Source organism: Gracilinanus agilis, chromosome 3 (assembly GCF_016433145.1).
Source record: "Gracilinanus agilis isolate LMUSP501 chromosome 3, AgileGrace, whole genome shotgun sequence".
In the NCBI taxonomy this organism is placed as follows: Eukaryota; Metazoa; Chordata; class Mammalia; order Didelphimorphia; family Didelphidae; genus Gracilinanus; species Gracilinanus agilis.
Genome location: NC_058132.1, coordinates 84924623 through 84950358, shown reverse-complemented (window position 1 = coordinate 84950358; position 25736 = coordinate 84924623). Strand labels below are relative to the sequence as shown.

The 25736-nt window shown below is 35.8% G+C and overlaps 1 protein-coding gene across 1 annotated transcript in view; it reads right to left on the bottom strand.

The window, feature by feature from the left end:
• Positions 1 to 25736, bottom strand: part of CSMD2 (CUB and Sushi multiple domains 2) — a 1000214-nt gene that overhangs the window by 213515 nt on the left and 760963 nt on the right. The window contains exons 26-27 of the mRNA XM_044668787.1: positions 16108 to 16310; positions 10151 to 10342 (exon numbers count right to left, since the gene is read on the bottom strand). Coding sequence (XP_044524722.1) covers positions 10151 to 10342; positions 16108 to 16310 — 395 coding nt within the window. The remainder of the gene's footprint in view (positions 1 to 10150; positions 10343 to 16107; positions 16311 to 25736) is intronic.

Sequence of the window (25736 nt, the reverse complement as noted above, 5' to 3'; positions counted from 1 at the left end):
GATTGAAAAAAAATAATTTAAGTTAAAGGCTATTATCTATTTCAACTACCAATGCTCTAGTCACATACACGCAGGATCCAATTTATGAACGGGTTATGGTCTGAGAGACCATCTCCAAATTGGTCGTTTGGGAATTAGAAAGCATTTTCCTATAGACATAAAGCAAGGTACCCTAAGAGGTGGAAATGTACGTCCCCATCAAGATATTTCACAAAAGAAAGTAACATGACTAGAAGATTTAGAAATATCCTCCATCCTATGGGACTATCATACAGCCTTTCTCATACACAGTTCTAAAAGAATTTACCATTAGTACACTCATCTGCCTATATATATGCATACATATCTTAACGCTTCTGAGACAGATTAAATTGCTACTTCCCCAAAAAATAAATGTTAAAGGTCTCTCTTTTTTTAAGAGGAAAAATACTTTAATGCCAATTTATTTTTTTAAAGGTTCAGTGTTATTCTAAGTTATTTTTGTATAATTTTACAACCTTCAAAAATAACAGAAGTTTTAATGATCTAATACTATGAACAGTCATTCAAAAAAACTTTCCCTCCCAACAATCATCCAATGGGAATTTTAAAAATCCCATAAAGATGTCAGTTCAATGTGGCTTTTAAGTCAGTCCACCAAAATCACCTAACCCATCATATACCTGAACTATAGCAGTTCCTAGTTATGGGTACAATATTTTCTTTAAAAAAAATTCATTTGTGTTTCCAACTCAGAAGCCAGTGCACATTTCCTATATGTAGCACCTATCTCTTCCTCTAACACTCTTCAAAGAGGAAGAAAGGGAATTGGGATATATCAGTGAACATCTATCAGGGCAAAAGAAGCAGAGAAAAGCAGAGAAATTCTAGGAAGAGGGGAGATAAATCTCTAGTGGTAACAGTGGTATAGAGGGAGAGAGAGAGAGGGCTCCTGAGGCCATGCCAAGGGAGTCAAGTTTTTGTCTGAGGGACCATTCATAATAAATGAAAAACAGTATAGCATCAATTCTCTGAGTTGGAGGGACCTAAGAGTAGTCCAACCTTTCCCTGAAAAAAAATCCCTTCTATAACATCCCCAACAAGTAGCTATCCAGGCTCCACTTCAGAGACTCCAAAGACAGGAAACTTTGCAGAGGCATCCCACTCAACTTTTAGGTAACAATAACTTCATTAAAAATTGTTCTTTATGAACTGGAAAGACTTACATGAACCGATGCAAAGTGAAATAAGCAGAACAAGGAGAACATTATACACAGTATCAGAAACATTGTGGGACAATCAGATGTGACAAGACTTTGCTACTAACAGCAATACAAGGATCCAGGACAATTGTGAGAGACTTACGAAAAAGAATGCTATCAATCTCTAGAGAAAGAACTGTTGGAGTAGAAATGCAAAAGATAACATGTAATTTATCACTTGTTTATTTGGGTAAATGATTTGGGATTTGGGTTTTATAAGATTATTTACTTAAAAAATGAATATATGAAAATAGGTTTTGAGAGATAACACATGTCTAACCCAGTGGAATTTCTTGTCAACTATTGGACGGGGATGGAAAAGGGGAGGGACTCAATGTGAATCATGTAACCTTGGAAAAATTATGTGTAAATTTATTATTGGAATAAAACAAATTTTAAAAAAAAGAATTGTTCTTTATGTTAAGAGGAAATTTGCCTGTTTATAGATATTTCCTGTAAGTAGCTCATATATAGTGCTTTATAGTTTTAAAAAATACTTCATATTCATATAGTGCTTTAAGATTTGCAAAAAACCTCCTCCAAATGATTGTTAGAGGTAGGATAAAACAAATATTATCACCATGTGACAGACATAAAAATGAGTAATGGATGAGTTTAGATCTTGTGAATCCATGTCTAGGCTTCTTTTCACTCCATATTTGACTTCCCAATCTCTTCTAATTTCATGTAAGGATATTATTTTTTTTAAAAACCCTTACCTTCTGTCTTGGAGTCAATACTCCAAGGCAAAAGGTGACAAGGGTAGGCAATGGGGGTCAAGTGACTTGCCCAGGGTCACACAGCTAGGAAGTGTCTGAGGTCAAATTTGAACCTAGGACCTCCCATCTCTAGGCCTGGCTCTCAGTCCACTGAGCCACCTAGCTACACCTGATATAAGGATATTATTAAGTCAAATATTTTAGTCAGTATATCCTCTTAGAACAACACAATCTCTTAAACTAACATAACTTCTTGGTTATGAGAAAGTGGGTATAAAGCAGAGGGAGTGGGTATAAACAGGAAAGTTTTTACTAGCACCTACATTTTGAAGATAAACCAAATTTGGGAGATAAGGTATAAAGAATATAAGTATCATTTATTACCTATTTTAAGGATTAGATTTTGGCAAATCAATGTAACCTGACCTGCTCCAATCAACAGTGAATGCAACCAAAAGATTTATTACAGTGTGCTTTGGGTTGTAGATTTCCATCTTGCAAAAGGGAAAAGATTACTGACCCTTGAGTTAAGGAGAAGGCCAGGGAAAACCTGAATGAGAAATAATTCAAAGCCTTTGAATAAAAAGACACTGTTTACTGAAATTCTAACAACCTTGATGCCATGGTGAGTTTTCTGCTTGCTCAAAGAATAAGAGGGAAAGACAAAGAGAAGAAATGTTATGAATGGCTTGGTATTGAATAGGAAGCCTCACACAAGGAAAAATTCAGTTCACCATCCAAAGATTAAACACTTATTAATCCCGGTCCCCAGAATAATGGTGAACATAGTTTAGTTAGCTCTGAGAAGCCCATACTTGCTGCTCGAGATATATCTCATAGACTGAGTGTGGTGAGGAGCCAAACTATAACTGCTGTGAGGAGCAACCTTTCTTGAACTAAGGATGGAATATGAGAGGTTCAAGCAAAAATTAATTTCTAAACATTTACAAAGATTTCACAGCAAACAAAATTAAAGCAGCTTTTACCTTGAAAGAAGAATCCTTAGGCCACAGGTCTCAGGCTTGATGGATTCTCTTGAACCCTTATTCCTGCTGGAATCTTGTTATCAACAAGAATGTGATGCTTGTTTTTTTTTTTTTAATTTGACAAAGTGCTTAATCTCTGCCATTATCCAAAAGGCCTAGAAATATGCCTTATGTTCTTTACATAGCAAGAGAAATTTTCTTTCTATTTTCCTTTTGCTTTAAATTTGAAGAGTTCTTGTCTCTTCTTGATGAAATGGGAAGGGAAGTCACCTTCTAAAGGATTCATTTTATTAATCAAATGTTGCTTTGGCACAAGAAGTTGCTTTCACTTACCCACAACTTCTATCTATTGCCAGAGGAACTAATAGAAATCCTCAAGACTACTGCTCATTTCAGGTGGAATGGAATGAAAGTCAAATTAGACTTGGACACCTTGAGGGTAAAGGCTGTTTATGATATTTTTTTAATCCCTGGTCTCACTTAGCATAGCACCTGGCGCATAATAAATGCTAAGTAAATTAATTCTTTGTTGATGTAATGATATAACATGATTATATAACATCCTTCCAATCCTCTTGACCCTGGAAAGCTATAACTATCTCCAAGCTAGAGCAGAGAAACACCAGCAATTCTTGTATGCTACAGATCTTGACTTAGGTATTTTGTCTAAAGAAGGAGAAAGAGAGGGTCAGACAAAAGGTTCAGAGAGGACCATAGGGTTTAGCTGAAAACAGAGAACCTATTGTCAGTATGTGAGGGGATCAGGGTAGAGGGACTATTCTTATCTTAGGCAAAGGGAAGTACATCTGCAACAGAAATTTAGATGCCTCAGTGAAATCCTTCTTTGTTGTTCTATATTGATGGCAAAATGGTTTAACAGAAAGAGCAATAAGTGACTGGGAGTTAAGGGTCCTGGGTTCTATTTCTGGTCCTGCTACTAACTTACACCACTGAGGGAGTTTGGGCACAGCTATGTCCCTTAATGGAACCTCAGATGCTCAGTCTTTTCTTTTTTGTTTTATACACACACACACACACACACACACACACACACACACACACACACACATATTTATCTTTAAAACCTGTATTTTCTGTCTTAGTAATGACTAAGATGGAAGAGCAGCAAAGTCTGGGAGGATAAGTGATTTTTTCAGGGTCACACAGCTAGGAAGAAGCCAGATTTGACTCCAATCCTGGCATTTTATCCACTGTCCCACCTAATTGCCTCTTTTTTTCCCCAAATAAGTTTGGCCCATGTAGGACTTTTTCTTTTAAATACGTGGACAGCTAGAATAGCCAAGATCCATCAAGGGTTCTTTAGGGACCTCAGCAGTGGATAGAAGGGGTCAACAGCAGATGGTCAATGATGGTACACTTAAAGTGATCTGAGAGCTAGCAGGGCCCTTAAGCTGGTGCTGGTGGAACCTAGATAGGTAGAGATCCCTCCCATTCCTACTCTGCCACCCAGCCTGGGAAGATTTCTCTAATGCCCTAAAGCCTAAGAGAATGGAATCAGGCAAGTCAGGGGGATGGAGGGATCAGCTGCTTAGCAATGGGCCAGGATCTGGGGTCATGGTCCCTGGTGATTTAGGGATTAGTCAAAGAGCTAACATTTCTGGAATGCTTGAGAAGCATCATCTAAATGATCTTTCAAGTTCCTCTTGAATCAGTTCTAACAACTTTATCAAAATGAGAATAGGGAGAATTCAATTAGAAGTATGCTTTTATATCTTCCTCAAGATGAATGAAGTAGATTTTTTGACAGATAAGTTCACTACAGTAAAGACTTTCAAACAAAAATCAGAAGAGAAATATATCATTTAACAAAGCAATACTATAAAGTTGTCAATAAAGGATGAACTAGTGAAATCCATATCCATATTTAACTTCAAAGTAATTGAGTGCTTTGTAAAGCTGAAGAATAGGTAGGTTTTTTCTCCCACAAGGTACAATCAGATCCTGCAAAGATAGATATGTCTAATCCAATAAAAATAAACATATATTTGGGAATGGTCATTTTTTTCTATTTTCCAACATAAAGTATAAGAGGAATATCATCCTATTAATGAATGCTTTATTATATTCACAGTATATATTATTCTCACAAACCATATATTTATAGATGTTACAATGTACATGTTACAAATCTGCATGTGTGCACACACAATCTTACTACAAAATTTTCTGTTGCGATCTACCTAGTTCAAATAAAAATAAAGCATTTGGGATGTCCCTACTACAACCATAATCAATCCTCTAGGCTGACCTTAGGAAGGTATTCACTGGTTTCTTCTTCAGCAGGAAAGACAGAAGATGATTTGTGTCTGCTGGCTTTGCCTAGTTCAAGTTATCCTTGCCTCTGGTGTGCTTTGTCCAAATAAGGTCCCTTTATCCTGACCTCTGTTTAATCTCTAGACCCTTCAACAATGAGGAAACTCAACTTAAGAAAGGTGAAGTAACCTGTTCAATGTAACAGATAATAAATGGAGGAACTAAGATGTGAAACTAGTAGATTCCTTGATGAAGAACAGGTCACAATGACTTCCTGAAGAAATAGAAGCTTTACACCAGCCCCCCCCCTTCCTTTTCCTATTAGTGAAAGCTAAACTCATAGCATGGGTGTAGTGGGAATGTACAAGATCCCCTATTCAGTTAACAAGAACAGGAATAGGCTGTGATGTGAATTAGATAACAGCATTTTCAGAGTGGTGAAGCCATGCCATTCTAGGGTTATGGACACACATCATAAAAGAGAAATAAGAAATACGGCAGATCTGGAAGGGGTTTTAGAGATCATCTTATTGAATATTCTCATTTTACAGATGGGAAAGCTAAAGTTCAAAGAGAAGAAATAATTTATTCAAAGTGAAATAGGTATAAATCAAGCAACATTTAAATGCTGACTATGTGCTAGACATTATGCTAAGTGCTAGTTGAGAGAGAGAGACAGAGAGAGACAGAGAGAGAGAGAAAGAGAGAGAGAGAGAGAGAGAGAGAGAGAGAGAGAGAGAGAGAGAGAGAGAGACAGAGACAGAGACAGAGACAGAGACAGAGACAGAGAGAGAAAATACAGTCTTATCCTCATGTAGTTTAGGCTTTAATGGGGGGAGACAACATCATGTAATGTTCTCTATGTCTTGTTTGGTCATAAATTCTTCCCTTCTCTATATATCTGAGGGATATCTTAGAGTATCAACTTTTATGTCTAAATCATGTACCCATTTTGACCTTTTACTGATATAAAGTGTGATATAGTGGTCTATACCTAGTTTGTGCCAATACTGTTTTCCAGTTTTCCCAGCATCCAAACCTCTCTTAATCCTAGTGCCTTCTCTCCTTTAATCATTTCTTATTTATTCTGTATGTAGCTTTCTTTGTATACATCTATGAAGTGAAAAACTTACCCATTCTCAGCAATACAATAATCCAGAATAATTCTGAAGGATTCATGACAAAGAATGCTATGCACCTCTAGAGAAAGCACTGTTGGAGTCAGACTGCAGATCAAAGTATGCAATTTTTACCTTAGTGTAATTGTTTTTTATTGTGAGGTTTTGATTTTATATAAGTATTCTCTCAAAGCAATAAATAATATGGGAATAGGTTTCATATGATAATGCATGTATAACACAGATCAAATCTCTGGGAAGGGGGAGGGAAGGTAGGGAGTCAGAAATTTTAGATCTTATAATTGAAAAAATTTATGTTGAAAATTGTTATTACATGTAACTGATAAAATAATATATCTTAAAAAAAAAAACAAGATGGATTAGGAAATACTTCTTGTAGAACGTGAACCAGGGAAGAAGGCAGTAGGAAGATATGAGGAGGAAGAACATTCCAGAGCCAAGAGATGGAATGTCTTACTCAGGGAACAGCCAGAAGACCAGTGTCACTGGATCAAAGAGTAAATGTTGGGGAGTAAAGTATAAGGATACAGGAAAGGTAGAAGAGGGCTAAGTTATGGAGGGATTTGAATGCCTAACAAAAGCCTTTGTATTTGAACCTAAAGGCAAAAGGGAATCACTGGATTCCCGGACTAGGAAAGGGAGTTGAAAGGAAATTGATTGAGTAAGAGGATGATATGATTAGATTTGAGTTTTAGGAAAAATTCTTTTGTAGCTGAAAAAAGGATAGATTGGAGTGGGGAGAGATTTGAGGCAGACAGAACCAATAGCAGGCTATTGCAATAGTTGTGAGGTGATGATGGTACCTAATAGAAAAAGAAGTGGGAGGTAAAATCCTGAATTGACTCTATCTATTTTAAGTTGCCTGATAGTTATCAAAGGCCACATTAATTCCAAATGAGATATTTGTAAAACTCTTAGCACAATGCCTGACACAAAGTTGATGCCTAATAAATTCTTTTTCCTTCATCCTTCTCCCTGCAAAGTTACCTTTCTCCATAAATCTGTTACCTCTTCTGACAAATGTATCTGTTGACAAAACTATTCATTCAGTTTCCCATGTTTGTATCCCTAAGGTTATCTTTGCCTCTTTTTTTATTCCTCATATCTGTTCCTGCATCTCTATTTCTGTTGCCAATACCAAAATACAAGCCTCATTATCACCCACCTGAATGACTGAATTAACCCCCTCAAAAAATATTGAGTATTTTCCCAATTCCAATTAAATCTTTATATTTCTGAAAGAAAAATATTCTATAAGCACAGATCTAGTCATGCTATTTTTCTACTAAAAAAATCTGCAATGGCTCCCTTTTACATACCAAATAAAATTCAAACTCCTTTGCCTGCCATTTAAGATCCTCCACAATTTGGTTTCTACTTCTACTTCTGGTTTTTTCTATTTCCCAATTCTTATTCACTATGTTCTAGTCAAACCTGACTAGAGGGGACTTTTCTGTCTTCAAAGTATGTCATGCCTTTATTTTGTGTTCCCTTCCTTCTTTTCTGGCCAAACTCCTATGATTCTTTTAAAGTCCAATTCAATGCAACTTCTTTATGTAATCTTTTCTCATTTTCCTACTAACCTGTAAGGTCCACTGAAACAGAGAATATATCTAAGTCAAACCTAGCTAAACATTACCTCAGTCTAATGAACACAGTAGATATTTCACAAATGTTTGCTGATGAAGGAACATTGGTACCAGATGGAGTCAGAGACCTGAATTTGAGCCACTACTCTGCCATTAAGTGTTTGTATTATCTTTGATAGATTATTTTCTCTCCATGAGTCTCAGTTTTTTCATATCTAAAATTAAGAGTTGAACTATCTCATCTCTAAAGTATCTTTGAGATCTGAACATGAAGCTATTACTAACCCCATTAAAAATGTTTTCTTGTCTGTGTTTTTTAGATGTCCTAGGAAATCAGTAAATAATACTACCAAGCTTTTGTATAGCACTGTTTCCTCCCAATAACTTACTTCATCTAAGATCTATCTTTATCCTAATGTCAATCTTAAGACAGACAGGAAGTAATTGTTGCCACCATTTTGTACATTCAGATCCTAAAGTCCAAAGGAATAAACAAATTGGTTGAAGTTATAATGAGATAGAGCAGTCAAATTTAATACTTGAACAGAGGTTATTGTGGGTCAAGATAATAATGATACTCTTAGAACTGGAAAGGCTTGGGTTAAATCTTCAACAGTCCCATCACACTATTGCTTATAATGTTGTGAAGAAGCTATTGGAGTAGACCCTGCAGCAATCTCAATTAACTTTGCCCTTCTGGTGGACAAACACTCACCAGTATCACTACCATTAATCCACCAGAGGGACTCCTGAAGACCAGAGGACATAAAGTCGATTCTGATCCTATAGAACAGTGGTTCCCAAACTTTTTTGGCCTACCGCCCCCTTTCCAGAAAAAAAATATTACTTAACGCCCCCTGGAAATTAAATTTTTTAAAAATGTTAATAGCAATTAGTAGGAAAGATATATGTATTAATGTTTCTACCTTTTTCATAAAATATAGTAAAGAAAGGTGTAAATTAGAAACATTGAACTTTGAAATCATGAAACTATTTATTGAACTCAGAAATTCACCTGTGGCCATCACTGCTTCCCTGGATCGCTGCAGCACCCACCAGGGGGCGGTGGTGCCCACTTTAGGAATCACTGCTATAGAAAATCCTTGCTCATTTCTTTTAGTTTCCTGGTCAGTGGCTTTTACTTGTTTTTATTTTCCTGAATGGCTTTCTAATGTCTTTGAAACTATTTTTATTTGGAAGATATACGAATGTTCTTATTAAATGGATAGTCTTTTTAAAGTCTCAGACAGCATGTTATCTACTGCACTAGATGTAGACTGGTCATAAGAATAGATGATGAAACATACATATCCCCCCTTCTCTCAATAGAAAGATTTGGGAAGGCAGAAACTCTGGAACTTTGGGAGCAGAATGTCACCTATACTATCAGATGTAATAATTTGGCCAATCATTTTTTGTAATTGTATTTTTTTTGTTACAAGGGAGAGTGAGCCAGCTGTATATTGAGAAGTGACTTTGGATGTAAAAAATGAAATAAAACTGCCTCAAGGGAGAGAAGAACAATCATATTAACAGAGATTCTACTGGTATATTGAAATTCTCCCTTTCTATATATAAGCTCCCAGAGTAGGCCTCTTCCAGTATTCTAGATAATAACAGGATTGTAAAATTAAAGCTGAAAGTAAATATGGAAGCTACCTACTACACACTGTCATTTTATGGACAGAAAATAGAAGTCAAAAGACTTTCCCATGACCATATAAGAAGAGCTTGGATTTGAACCCAGGTCCTTAAGACTAAATTCAGGACTTTTCTACTATATCCCACTGTCTCATATAGAGAAGCTATTCTAAGCCTTGCTAACATTCAAAAGATTCACAAGTTCCAAGAGTTTCCAATCTAGTGTGGATTATCAAAGTCCCAACTTGTCCCTTCTTTCTAGCCACTTTCCTATTCACTGCCAGGAAGGATGGAAATAAGATTAGGTAACAGAGAAGAAATTCACACTTGTAGGTAAGCAACATGTGATCAGATTTAATGACTGTTTAGGCTGAAGAAGAAAGGAGAGTTGGGGAATTTTTTTGTAACTTTCAATTATTTAGGTTCTTCTGTCCCTTCATCCCCTCAAGTAATTTAAAGTTAGCTACCATTTAATTTTGGGGTTTTCACTGTTCTGTTTTTGCCAAATGGAACTGTTAAAAAGCTAATAAAAAGAAATTCAGTCAACCAACTCTTCTATACCAATGCATGTGGGGGGGTCTGGCTGCCAGAAGAATCTGTTTTCAATCTTCACACAGCTGATCTGGGCCATCCCCTGGAGAGCATAACCAGGGTCACACTGGAACACAATTGAGTCACCCGCTTCCCGGCTATCACCACTCCGACTCCCATTTTGAGGGACACCAGGGTCATTACAGGAGGTTGCTGTAGACACTGGAGAAACAAAAGAAAGAATATTATTGGATGAGTGTCTCTCTGATAGGCAAGCCCACAACCCCTCCTCACCTTTGCTATGACAGCATCATTAGATTACAACATCACTTACTGTCACATCACTATCATAACACAAGCACTACTCAATTACCATCCAACTCTTGAAGAGTTACTACACAAAACTTATTAAAAACTCTTTCTCTATCCTACATACACATACACACACACACACACAGAGTATTGATGTATGTTCAATCCATGACTCTAAAAGTCACCTATTCTTTACCAAAATATCTGGAAATCTTTCGCAGTGTATTCAAAGAGGAACTTAATGGAGCTATTTTAATAATGATGATGACAATGATGAACACAAGTCCTTATGGGCTTGTCATTTGTAATCTAAAGACAATATAGAAAAATGCATGTGATAACAAAACAAGTACATAATTATTTATATTAAGTTGAATATTGCTGAATTTTTGCTAAATCTTTCAAAACTTATTAAGGTTAGTGGGAAAACAAAAAGAATTCAAATTCATCTAGCTAGAAGGAACCATTATATCATTAAATTCATCCCCTTAATGGCTAAGTAGATATCAGTTTTATGAAATAAATTATTACTGATTCATGGAAAACTACATTTGGGAAAGGTATAGTAGGAGACGTAAATTAAAGAAGTCCTTCTTGTTCTTGGTAAATTGGCATAATGAAAACCTGATCCATAATATAAAAAGATCTTTGTCTAGATATGATAATGATCTGAACTAGGGTCAGAGAGGAGAGAAAAGGGATAGGTACAAGAGATATTGTGAAGATAGAATAAATAAGATTTAGCAACTGGCAGGACATGTGAGCTGGATGAATAAGGAGTTGTAGATGATACTTAAGTAGCTAATCTGGGTAAATGGAAGAACAAATAGAGTAGAAAAATAATTGAAGGAAAAAGATAATGGTTGGTATTTTGGACATGTCTGGTTCGCAGTATCTATTTTAACTTTAAGGTGCCCATCAGATATCCAATTTGAAATGTCTAATAGGAAGTCTGTGATGTAAGAGTGTAGGTGAATGGACAGGAATTGATGAGATTTGATGAGATAATCAAGTAAGAAAGTATAGAGGAAAAAAAGGAAGAGGGCTCTGAGGATACATGTACCCAAGAATGACATGGTTCAAGATCCAGCAAAGAGATTGATCGTCATTCAGCTACATAGGTGGAGAAATAGCAAAAATAAGGATTACAAAAACACAAAGAGGCGTAAATATTCATCAGAAGATGGTGAGCAACAATGTCAAATGCTGCAGAGTAGTCAAGAGGAACAAGAACTGTCAATTAAGAGATCATTGGTAACTGTAAAAAGCTATTTCAGTTGAGTGATAAGGATAGAAGCCAGACTGCAAGAGATTTAGAGGTGAGGAGAAGTAGAAATGCTGAGCATAAATGTCTTTTTTCAAGAAGTTTAGAGAAAAGGAGAAGAATTTTAACTTGATAGCAGGAAGGGTAGGATCAAGTTAGGATCTTTTAAAGACAGGAGAAACTTGGGCATGTATATACATAGGAAGGAACATGATGAGAGATTGTAGATTAGAGAAATAGAAAATGGTAGTAGGTATATTTGGGGGAAAAGAAGGGAGGGAAATAGGAGCAAGGGTATATACAGAAGACTGGCCTTAGCTCTTCTCTTTGCCAAGGCCAATCCTTCTACATGCACAAGTGATCCCATTCTTTCCCCTCTTTTCTAATAGATCGTCCCCTCTATTATCCCTACTCTTTCAATGATCTTCAATCTCTCCCTACTAGCTGCTTTTCTTCTGCCAACATACATAGCAAATATCTAGTACCCTTCAAAAAACTTTCAATAGATCCATCCCTGCTAACTGTTGTCCCACAATCTTTCCAGCCTTTTGTAGCTAACCTCCTTCAGAGGGTTGTCAGTGATAAGTGCATCCACTGTTTCTCCTTTCATTCTCTTCTAAATTCTTTGCAGTTTGACTTTGGACCTCATAACTGAAACTGCTCTTTCCAAAGTTGTTGTCTTTGTTTTTATTCAGCTGTATCCAACTCTTTGTGACCTCTTTTGGGGTTTTCTTTCTTTTCTTTTCTTTTTTTTCAGACCCTTACTTTCTGCCTTAGGGCAGAAAAGCAGTAAGGGCTAAGCAATGAGGGTTAAGTGACTCACCCAGGGTCACACAGCTAGGAAGTGTCTGGGGCCAGAGTTGAACCTACGACCCTTTTTCTTGGCAAAGAATCTAGAGTGGTTTTGTCATTTCCTCCACCAGCTCATTTTATAGATGAGGAAACTAGGGTGAATAGGGTTAAGTGACTTGCCCAGGGTTATTTAGCAAGTAAATGTCTGAGGCCAGAACTGAACTCAAGTCTTTCTGACTCCAGGTCTGGTGCCACCTAGTTTCCTTCTCCCAAGTTACCAGTGATATGTAAAGTGCCAAATCTAATGACTCTTCTTCAATCTTCATCCTGCTTGACCTCTCTACAGCCTTTAAGACTATTATTCACACTCTTCTGGTTCCTTCAAGTCTCAGCTAAAACCCCACTTTGTTCAGGAAGCTTTTCCCAGTCCTTCTATTCTGGTGACCTCCCTCTGTTGACTTGTATACAGCATGCTGTTTCTCTTATTAAATTGAGAACTCCTCAAAGACAGGGACTGGTCTTTACCTTTCTTTGCATTCCCAGTGCTTAACTCAGTGGCTGGCATATAGAAAATGATTTTAAATATCTTTTGACTATGAAAAGGAAGCAGATAGTAGGAGCAATTTAGGTTTGAATAATAGGTTTGAAGTTTGGCATCATTGTCTTCTTCTCTCAAGTCTCTTGCCTTCTTATCCTATAGCCAATCTTGCCTTGCTAAGCTCTGCTTTGACAAATTTCAATTATGGATTTTGACTATCCATCTGCTGCCTTCATTTCTATTAATGTAATACTAAATGTAGCTAGAGAAAATCAGAAAACCACCCTGACTGAGTTCACTATAACCTGACCCTTGATGTAGCAAAGCAATCCTTTTACAATTTCCTAAATACTATGCTTTCCCATCTATCATAGTGACTATTCCAAACATTTTCATTCCTTGTCAGTGTACACCACAACTCTCACACACCTCTTCTGCTAACCCCTTCACTGAAAAATCATAAGTCTATTTAAACTGGAAAAAGGTGATCTTGTGTGGGATCCAAATACCCCTAGTGAATATCTAACCCATGATAATAAGGAACTGAACTCCTTGAAAGGGGGAAGGAACTCTACCCACTCCTTGTTAGATATGAATCTCTTATCCTTAAAGTATATATTGATAAACAGACTTGAAACAAAAGTCTGGGAAGTTTATCAACTCATCCAGAAAATTTTCTAGAGGGATGAGAAGTCATGGAGGTTATGGCACTTTCTTGTGGTAGGAATTCAAGAACAGATAAGAGTTCTCTTCTGTAAAGTATGCTATTTGGGTCAATGGGGAGGCATTTTCCTCCAAATGTCAAAATGAGCCATCCCTGTACAGTTCTGTCCTGCTATTGCAAAGTCATACACCCAGCATGAGAAATATGAGAAATGTTGCAAAGTTAGAAAAGTTAAGACTTGGCAACATATTGTTTATAGGGAATAAAGGCACAGAAAATGATACTGGGTTTGTGTGTCTAGGTGACTGGGAATGTCCTATTCTGGCAGGCAGCTTGGATTAGGTAAAGTTTACTTCATCCCAGTGGGAAGTGGACAAGACATCAAACTAAGTTTATCTGGGAAGACAACCATATAAAACAGCAAAAATCAGTAAAGATAAATACAATTCTACAGAAAATTGGTCTGAAACTCATCTAAGCTACATTATCCCCATTCAGAGATGAAGCTGGCAAGAGCAGAACAAATATGGAGGAGAAACAAAAGGAGAAAATCCTATCTTTACCCTTATAAAGTGAAATGCTTCAGAAGTTGGACAGACTAAATTTAACAACATAAAGTTCATAGAGATAAATAGAAAGTTCTACATTTAGATTCAATTGTTATGTACACAAGGAAAAAAAACTTGCCTAGAGAGTAGTTTATATAAAAAAAGAACAGATATTGATGGGTGATAAGTCCTATGATTCAAGTAGGAGATGAGTAATAAATGATTAATGTGATTGTACACTAAATTAGAAGATCAGGGCATCAGAAGCCAATGGAGATCATGGAGTAGCAGGAAGAAGTACAGTGAGTTCCCTGCCAAAATATTTCAAAAAGGCCTAAAAATTACATCAGATCAAGCTCACATTCAGCTTCTTTAGAAGTAGACATAGACACAGACTTGAACTCAAAGGGTTGTTGTAGGGATCAAATGAGTGAACACATGGAAAGTGCTTTGTAAATCTGAAAACACTTTATAAATGCTAGCTATTCTTATTCTTATTTCTGCCTCTTTGCCTCTGTTCATGATGTTTACCTTCACCTAGAATACCTTCCATACTGTTACAGGTAGTTTGTAAGGTAGCAATGAAGTTTAGAAAGGAAGTAGGCAGCTCAAAAGCAAAAACCTTGGCTGGGACCACGGACATTCTAATATAGAATGTAAAGAAAGGTTTGAGTTGAGAGAGAAGACTTGGCAGAGTTGGCAGGAATAACCCTGGAGGAGTGTGGAGTTGTTATCCAGCCAGCTGAACCTCTGCAGCCTGTGGATTTGGGGATTTGAAGAAGATAGGAGTGAACATCAAGCAAGCAAGCCTAGGTTGAATACGCAGATAGCCTTTTACTCCCTAGAGCCTTATTGGATTTATTGGCTGAACAAAGATTTGGTTCCTGTGTCCTATCTATGTCTAAGGATCAGCTTGCACCAGTGGTGTGAGAATCCCAATCTCCTAGCCCCTCTCCAGCCTCAGCCAGAGTTGCCTGTTTGTTAGTGTAGTAGGGAAAGCCAGATGAACATCTAACATTCTAAATGGCAGTTGGTGCCTTCCCTAAGAGTTAGAAAATCCTTCACCCTCTTCCCTTTCCTAAACAAACAATAAATTTGTTTTTATAAATCTTCCTGTTCTCCTCTAGACCAAAGAACCCACATAGAGTATTTGTTATCCCTGGCTAGTTTGGTGTAGCAGTTAAACTGCTAACTGTCAGTTACCCCAGCTAACTGTATTTCTCCTTCACAACCCATTCCCAAATCTCCTATGTGTTTATTTAGTTTATCCATTCATTCCTTGCGTGGTTTGGGTGTGTACAGTGTATATTCCCTGTCTGGCTCCAGTCTGTCCACCTTATTTCTTTCTTTCTTTTTTTTTTTTTTAACCCTTGTACTTCGGTGTATTGTCTCATAGGTGGAAGATTGGTAAGGGTGGGCAATGGGGGTCAAGTGACTTGCCCAGGGTCACACAGCTGGGAAGTGGCTGAGGCCGGGCTTGAACCTAGGACCTCCTGTCTCTAGGCCTGACTCTCACTCCACTGAGCTACCCAGCTGCCCCCCACCTTATTTATTTCAATACCCATGCTTTCCTATCAGAACTCTTTTCTATCAAAATGCAGTTCGAGTCTGACTTCCTTCATTAAGTCTTCCTTGATGCCTCCTCTGAAGGTACATGGAACTTTGAGTCAAGATTTTATATTTATTTATTAATCATACAATGCTTCATCCTGCTGGCTAATTATTTCAGTATGAGTCTTGTCCCTACTCAAGGGCAAGGATGGATACTAATCCAGTTCTCCTGGCCAGAATGTTTTAGAAAGGCTAAATGAATGCCTGATGAATTGAAATGAAATGAAATGAATAGTTTAGAACTAGGAGAGTACTGACCTGAGAACTGAATGGCAAAGCCCTGCTTACTGGTAAAAAAATCAGTGTTGAATTGTAGGACAACAGAGCTGAATGTGCTGTGGATATTGCCAGGAAGCATGGGGCCACTCAGCTCCTTTAGTAGGATCCCACTCTCCACAGGTCCATCCCAGATCCGAAGTACATCATGGACCTCCTCTGTGTCAAATACCAAGAAATGGAGCCTGGGGAGAAAATAAAGCATGGTTCACGAGGGCCTTATCATTTTTGCTCACCTTCTGGTCTGAATCCTGACCAAAGGACATATGCATGCATTCAAACAAACATTAATTAAACAATAATATAAAGTTTCTATGCTACTGGAAATTTACAATCTAGTAGTAAAATAAAACCTGAACACAGATAAGTATAATATACAACATTATGGATGATTGAAGTTAGTTAGCTAACATTTTTTAAATGCTTACTACATACCAAATGTATACTGTGCTATTATACAACAAAATGTTATGAGCCTTCCATAAAATAACTATCTTAATCAAGTGAGAACACGTTTGTTAAATCTAATGACAGAATTAAACAAAGTTTGAAAAGTTCTTAATCAATTAAGAAGGAATACGAAAATCACTGGATTAAATGAGATGACACCATAGATGAAGTATTTTTGGATTGGACTCAGTCTCACTCTGTGGGTTTTAGATAAAATAAACAAGCCAATTTAGAGCCTGGGCATTCCACTATCAAGCCAACCTAAGGAAGAAGCAAACCAACCAAGTTACAGAGCTATAAGTTTACCTCTTTGTGACATGAGCTCTCTATGCTTAAACCCATGCTCCTCTGGTCTCTGTATTTTTTTATATATGAGTGTCCAAGATTTTGGAAGAGAATATTTGTATCACCTGTTCTTATCACAGCACTTTGGTAAATTATTGTTTCTAAAAGCTCATTAAGTCTGTCTATCTAACTTATATCAATGGATAATCAACAGAGGAAACATATTGGTAGAATTCAAGAGTTATAGTTCTAGAACTACACACACACACACACACACACACACACACACACACACACACACACACACACACGTATGTAAAATCCCTCCAGTTATCCTTAAAATCCTGAGGGGAAGGGGTAGCTAGGTGGTTCAGTGGATTAATAGCCTAGAAGTAGAAGGTCCTGGATTCAAATCTGTGAGATGTTGATTTATATCCAGTCTCTGCCATACCTTTTTCCAGTTTTCCCAGCAATTTTGCCAAATAGTGAATTCTTGTCCCAAAAGTTTGGATCTTTTGGTTTATCAAACACTAAATAATTATGGTCATTTACTACTATGTATTGTGTGTATTGTGTAGCTAATCTACTCCATTGATCTACTGCTATAATTCTTAGCTAATACCATATTGTTTTGATTATTACAACTTCGTGATACAGTTTGATATTCCTAAACCACTGTCTTTCACATTTTTTCATTGATTCCCTTGATAACTTTTATCTTTTGTTCTTCCATATATATTTTATTATTTTTTCTAGTTTTATAAAATAATTTTTGGGCAACTCAATTGGTAGATTAATTTAGGTAGGATTATCATTTTTATTACATTGACTTGACCAAGTCATGAGTAATTAACGTTTTTCCAGTTGTTTATATCTGACTTTATTTTTATGAAAAGTGTTTTGTAATTGTGTTCTATAATTCCTGGGTTTGTCTTGGCAAGTAGATATCCAAGAATTTTATATTATCTACAGTTAATTTAAATGGAACTTTTTTCTGTCTTTTGTTGCTGGGCTTTGTTGTTAATATTGGTAATAAAGAAATGGCAATGATTTGTGTGTATTAATTTTATATTCAGCAACTTTGCTAAAATTATTACTCATTTCAACTAATTTTCAATTTAATTTTTAGGATTCTCTGAGTATATTATCATATCATCTGCAAAGATATTTTAAATTTATTTCTTATAAACAGCATATTGTAGGATTCTGGACTGTAATCCATTCTGCCATCTGATTCCATTTTATTTTCATTCCATTCACACTTACAGTTATGACAGTTAACTGTGTATTTCCCTCCATCTTGCTTTTCTTCTGTTATTCTTCTCTCTCTTCCCTTTTATCTTGTCCTTTTTCACAAATGTTTTACTTCTGTTCACCATCTCACCCAATCTATCTTCCCTTCTATAGATCCCCCCACTACGATCCCTTTAGGGTAATAAAGGTTTCTATATCTAACTGAGTGTGAACGTTATAGATAAAAACTTCCAATGCTTCTTTTACATGTTAGCCACAGGTAACTTCAGTGTAAGGAAATGGAACTACTGTCCCATGCATGGGTCTTCTCACACAGGCCCTCCAGATTGAGCTCTCCACTCTGAGCTTTTCAGATCCTCATGGGTCAAATTCTATCTGAATTCTACTTAAATGTTCCATAGGCACCTTTCGATAGAAGTCAACACTGCAATGCTGGCTGCACAAAATCCTAGACTACAGCTACTATCACAATCATCCATGCCGTATGACTTTGGGGAGGTCCAAGAGAAAGACATTTAGTCTATACCTCTGTATTAAAAGTGGAATTTAGGGCAGCTGGGTAGCTCGGTGGATTGAGAGCCAGGCCTAGAGACAGGAGGTCCTAGGTTCAAATCCAGCCTCAGACACTTCCCAGCTGTGTGACCCTGGGCAAGTCACTTGACCCCCATTGCCTACCCTTACCACTCTTCCACCTATAAGTCAATGCACAGAAGTTAAGGGTTTAAAATAAAAAAAAAATTTTTTAAGTGGAATTTAGATATCTAAGCAATAAAATTCTCTAAGGATACTGCAGATTGTCATTAATGGCCATACCTGCAGGGCAGCATTCTGTGCATATGTGAAAAAATAGATAAAATGCAACCACCAGTGGTTCTGTATGACACACAAAACAATAATTATTAACTTTATTAATAACAGTGAGTCGTAAGTACAAGACCACAACTATGGCATCTGGCCTGCAAGAAAGTCTGGATCCTCTCTCTTGAGCTGGTGTGATATGTCTAAATTTCCATGCTTTTGCTCATGTTACTCCCTATCCCTAGAATCTGATCTTTCCTCCTTCTTTGATGAATTTCTATCCCCCTACAAAATTCAATTCAAATGTCATCTCTATAATGTCTTTCCTGATTCTCTCTATTGGTAACAATATTTCTCCTCCTCAGCCCTCACAAACTTGTTTGTTTTGCACATCTCTCATAAACTTAATGAACTAAGAGTCTATTGAACTTGTGTCATATCCTCCTTTTCAACTCTAAGTTCTAGGATAACAAAGGCTCTATTTTACTGAATTTTATATCTTCCCCAGCACCTGGTTCTCTGAAAATGTAATTAAGGGTCATGGACTGAATTCCTGGGAAAGCAGGCCATAGGGAAGCAGACTTCAACATCCCATTGACCTCTGGGATAACATGACCATGCTAGACAAATACGATTTGGTAATATTTTTCAATGTCTCTAAGATTAGGTAATGGATGCCATGGACCCTGGCAATGAGAAGTGCTTACTAGAGTGGACTTTTTTCAGCTTCTCAGAAATTTGGTAATGATAAAGGATCTAGTTACTCAGTACCATGTTAGAGAGTCCTTTTCCATACTAGAGGACAACCACAACATACCATATTCTATTATCTAAATATGTGAAAAAATTAAGGGCTTGGATAATCATGTAGCAGGTGAGAAATTGTATGAGGCAGACATTCAACAAGAGCAAGAGAAGAAAAAAGTCCTTATGCATAAACATAAACACATATTTATATACAAGTCCAGAAGTTCACACATTCATATCATCCATATACTTATGGAACAAAATACATCAAAACAATGCACATGAAAACAGCATACTGTATTCCCACAGAGTTCATGTATACACATTCAGTTATACAGAATTATACACACTTCCATGGTTACATATGTGTAAACAAATTGTACAAATATGTTCTTAACTCTTTTATGCATCTACACTCAATCATATATGGCCATAGCAGGAGACCAAAGAGGAAAAATGATAAATGGCAGAGGGCTGGGTTAAATGAGGCAGGTGAGAAAAGGAAAGTGATAGTCACTGTGAGAACTTTTCATTGGAAGCTTGTGTAGGAAGCACAGGGAGTTGGATTCTCTGGTTTCATGGATTCATTCCATAGAAATGAAGCAAATGAAGAAAATTCCAGTAAGACTCTTGCCTGCCATGTTTCTTCAATCCACAGAAGTCAAGTTTACTTAACCATCATTTACATGCCCAGACCTAAATGTATACCTCTGAAGCCCATTCCCTCAGGCTGCATCTCTACTTCCTGATGCCCCGTCTCCATAATTGGGACTACTTGCCTGCTTCAAAACTCTCCTTACTACTTGTTGCCAGATTCCACCTAGAGCCAGGATCTCCATCTGGTGCTCCTTATCAGACTCTCATGATGCCAAATGGATGTCAATCTAGGTCTTCTAGTATTGCCTGCATCTCAGATGTGTCCTGAAAACCCATCCTACCCCAGTGGTACTATCTAGTCAAAATTCCTGTTATTTGCAGCTTAGCACATCTGCCATTGACTAACAATCCTCTGACACTGACAATATGCTTTGAGGAAATAATTCATCCCTTATCCAAGGGAAAAAATTATATAGATACACCTGTATAATGATTTTCCATATACTGTTAATTTATAATTTTCCTGAGGGTGAGGAAAAGGCTCATTAACACATTAGTTACTTTAGAAAAGTAAAAGGAATCACACTAATGGGAGGGGCTCATAGTAGTCATGTTAATCTGGAGGTATCTTGATCACTGAAAATTGAAAGAAAAAGCCAAGAGTAGCACAAAGCCTGATATGAAGAAGAAAGTAAAAAGATAACAAGGTTAAGAAAACAGATACACACTGTGGGATGGCTTTGGGTATAATCAAAGACAAATTTTAGCAAGATGTGAGGTCTTTTAACCCCATCAAATATACTTGTATCAGTTACTTTGTGGTCAGATGAAGGAATGTAAAGAAAATAAACCTGTGCTCTCTAAGTCTATTTTGTATTTTTACCTTGTTTTCCTCAAGTGCCGGCAAAAAAAAAATAAAATCTTATAAAATTTCATTTCTGACTTTAATTTGCTAACAGAAAGCAAGAAACCATTCATGTGAGTTATGAGCCAGACACACAAAAGGAAGACCTAAAAGAGGATGCCAGTACTAAGCAATACATAGATTAGAGATTATGAAAGAGAACCATATAAGTTTTCCAGAAGATGTTTAATTGAGAAAACACCATAAAATGAAGATCCTAGGAAGTCTAGCTACAAAAATGCCAAAAAGAAATGAAATCTGTAAAAATAATGATAAATAAAATACCTTTTAAAGACAAAGCTAATGAAAATAAAGTTCTGAAATATATGAATATGTATTGATATCTGTCTGTCTATCCATCTATCTATGTATCGACCTATGCAGATATTTATTCAGTAACAGGGGAAAAAAGGGAAGGAGGAAATGACAGAAGAAATGAATACTGACATAAACTCAAAAATAATGCAAAAAAAAAGTCATAAAATAATCTAAGATAGATAAATATGCATAAAAGAATATAAAAGTAGTTTAGCATTCAACTTAAAAAAAAGAAAATACAATGAAAAACCATATCAGTGTAGTATAAAGTCTCACAGACGATGGTATCAAAGTTGAGAAAACATACTCAGAAACAAAACTAAAAGATAACTGGAACCATGTAGGAAAAAGTTATTTATCTTGCTGAAGCCAAATTACTGACAAAGCTGCAGGGGGTTTAACAGAGGGAGAACTGGGCAGGGGTGGTACCTATGCCCAAAGATGTGTTTGGGGTGCCAAACACACGAATCCTGCCAATTGGCTGTGGCCTTTAATATATAGTTCTCATATCAGTGGCTTTCTGTGTCTGATACTTTGGCTTGATTTTCCTGGCAGGGCCACCTGAGTCTTCCTTTTAGCATTCTACTATCCTTTCTTTTCTCCTCAACATATCTTTTTAGTATGATTCAATATTCAATGAGATTAAATTTAGTAAAAACTGGTATTCAATAAGAACATATTTCAGAAAGAACAGTTAACACTATCAGCCATACCTCATCGCAAAGTCCCAGTTTTATCCCCACTGACCTTATCTGGAGGACAGAACTAGAAGTTCAAACTGCAAAGTAATTTGCATATGAGGGCATATTTTATCTTTTTTTTAAAACCCTTACCATCTGTCTTAGAATCAATATCATATATTGGTTACAAGGCAGAAGAGCAGTAAGGGTGAAGCAATGGGGGTTAAGTGACTTGCACAGGGTAACCTAGTTAGGGAATGTATGAGGCCAGATTGGAACCCAGGATCTTCCATTTCTAGTCCTGTCTCTCAACCACTAAGCCACCCAGCTGCCCTCTTGAAGTTTTAAAAGAAAATAATTTGGGCACTATATTTAAAGGAATAATTCAAAAGGAAAATGAAATACTATTGGACAAAAAGAAATACTATTGGACAAAAAGAGAAAAAAAAATCTAAAATTCAACTCACAGAGAAGTACTATTACCCAGCTTCAAAACTACAGACAAAAAGAAGCTATTCTTCAAGCCATAAGACCGAAAAGAACTTGCATATCAAAAAACACTAATCAGGATCTCACCAAAATTATCTGCAAAACCTAAAGAAAGATGGCAAGGTTGGAAAAGAACATAGAGCACACATGAGTTTTTAAAATACAGGCTTGGATCCTAGAATGAGCCTTCCAGCAAACCTAATTATTCTGTTTGAAGGTAAAAGACATTTAAAAATCAAAAAGTCTTAGAACAATTCATGGATAAAAGCCCACATTTAAAAAGGTCCTTTGAATCAGAGATACCCACATCCCGAAGAGATAAGTAGTTAAAATATTTAAAAGAAACAGTGGGTGCCTAAAACCTATTAACTTCACAGTTGAAATTATAAGATAAAATATTATAATACAATAAGTTATAATGCAAGTCTCTTTCTCCTCAAAAGTCTAACTATAGTGTTTTTCTTTTACCTAAAGGTCACCTAGGGTTCTCAAATGCCATGCCAGGGGATTGCAAGATATATCTTGAGATTTTTTTTCTTTTTTTTATCTTATTCATGAGGGAAGGGGTTGTGGGGGAAGCATTCTAATATGTAATGTCAGTAATGTAGTGAACCTCAGAGAGGAAACTTATTTGTAACTTAAAGATTTGCCTTGGACACTCCAATGGTTAAATGATTTGTCCCCTTCATATAAATACTATATGTTATAGGCAAGATTAGAAACTATTTCTTTCTGATTCCAAGGCTTATCCTCTCTCATCACTATACCATGCTGCCTCCATTGGGTCTGCCCTTTTGGAAAAGTTTTGATTAAATTTCTGGTCAAAAATCATGAATAAAGAGAAGGACCAGGTAAATAAATGTAGAGAAGAATATTACAAAAAATGTGGATGTTGGATGATGAATCTTTGGGCTATAAGAACTCACAAATATGTCTTCACAATGACAATTTAAATGAAAAATTAAAGCCTTCAATGAGAAGGGAAAATAAATTGCTAAAATTTTTGAAAATTATACTTGATTTATGGGGGGAAATAGAATAAAAATATTAAAAGATACAAAATTTAAATATTAACAAAGGAAAAAATTAAAAGGGAGTAGGAAAATAAGATGGCTGTCCCCAAAGCAAATTCTTACCTTTAACAAAAGAGAGAAAGAGACTTGTATCTTGGGGAAACTTAAAGAATTGTCATTTTTAAGCACAGGAATTATGAGATTAGGTTTAGAGCTTTTTAAGATGCACTGAGCATTAGAAAAAATATATAGTGACATACAGTAGTTTATGCTCTTTTCTGATAATATAAATAACAGAGAAAAAATAATAATTAATTTCTAACAATTGTAACATTAAAAATGAGAGACCTCAATTCTTCTATGAGTATAAAAGGCTAATAATAGGATCCAGAGCTATAAGAATTCTTGGAAATCATCTAGTCCAACACCTTTCTGTTAGGGCTAAAGAACCTAAGACTCAGAGAGGTGATTTTTCCAAGTAGTAAGTAGTAAGATTCAAACGTTTAGGTCCTCAAATCTCAATTTCAACATGGTTTCTATTACATTATACAGGTATTAAGAATGAACTAAAAATAGAATCTAATAATGTAGGGTCTAGAAGGACTATATGAAACTTAAAGAGACTTAAAAGCACTAAAACAATTCTGAAAGATAACAATGGACACAAGACAATCTGAAATGATAATAATATCAAATAAGTTGAAATCAAATCAGAAAGCATTAAGATATATCAAAGGATTTTATATCATGATAAAAAAGAAATATTAGTAACATGAATTTAATATACATCAAGCTAAAAATAAAAAGAGAATAAATTACAAATTTAATGGAAAAGCAGTGAATGCACCTTATTTCCAAGTACACACAAAACTGAAAACATAGTTGAACATATACTATGATGTGTAAAAAAAATCTTTTAAAAATTTAAAAAGACAAAAATTACACAAAGCATATTTTTAGTCTACAATGTAGAAGAGTATAACAAATTGGATTAAAAGGTACAAGAATACAAAGTTAGGACCAACATGAATGAAAACACAGACCTGTAAAATAAGGTAATTTGTCATAAACCAGTATCTATAAATTATAGTTGAAATTGATGTCAGGATGCTTTTTTACATAATAATAAAACATAAAATGATGACTAAATAAATAGATTATATCTAAAGACATTAGAAAAGGAAAAAAGTAATAATGTAATGGAGAGTAGCATAAGGAAAATTACCAAATGAAAATAGAAATTAATAAAATAGAAAAGTATTAAGTGCCAAGAGCTTTACAAAGAAAAATAAACTATTAAAATTTTTAATCAAAAAGGGGAAGAAAAAATTTAAATCACCAAAACTAGACATGGGAAAGGAAAGAACATTGTAAATGTAAAAAGAAATTAAGAAAATTATCTAGCATTATTACACACAGCTGTGTTCTAAGGAGCTTAAAGCAGATGGGAAAGTAACAATGAAAACATAAATTACCCAAACTGACAAAACAAAAAATAAGTAACTTATAGGATAAATTAAAAAGGAGAATTCATGTAGGCCATCAAAAAACTACCCTATAAAAGGGCACTCAGACCTAACAAATTCATAAATGATATTTTCAACTATTTAAAGAATTATGCAAAAGACAATTTTAAAAATAAAGATAATAGGCTACTAAAATTGTTTTTAAAAGCAGGTATTTTTTTTTATTTTAAAAGCAAAGGCAATGTTGGAAAGGATTATGAGTTAATCTTACTGATATAATATAATAATAGCAATACTTTACATTTATAAGTATTTATTTTGTGCCAAGCAACATGATATGTGATTTATAATTACTATCTCATTTTGTTCTCACAACAACCTTTTTGCAGGAGAGGAAACAAGCAAACAGAGGTTAAGAGATTTGCCCAGGGTCACACACCTAGTAAATGTATGTGATTAGATTTGAACTAGGTCTTTCTGACTCTAAGTTTGGCTTTCTACACACTGTGTTGTCTAGCTTTCTATGACAGAGAGCAAGAGAGAGAGAGAGAGAAAGAGAGAGAGAGAGAGAGAGAGAGAGAGAGAGAGAGAGAGAGAGAGAGAGAGAGAG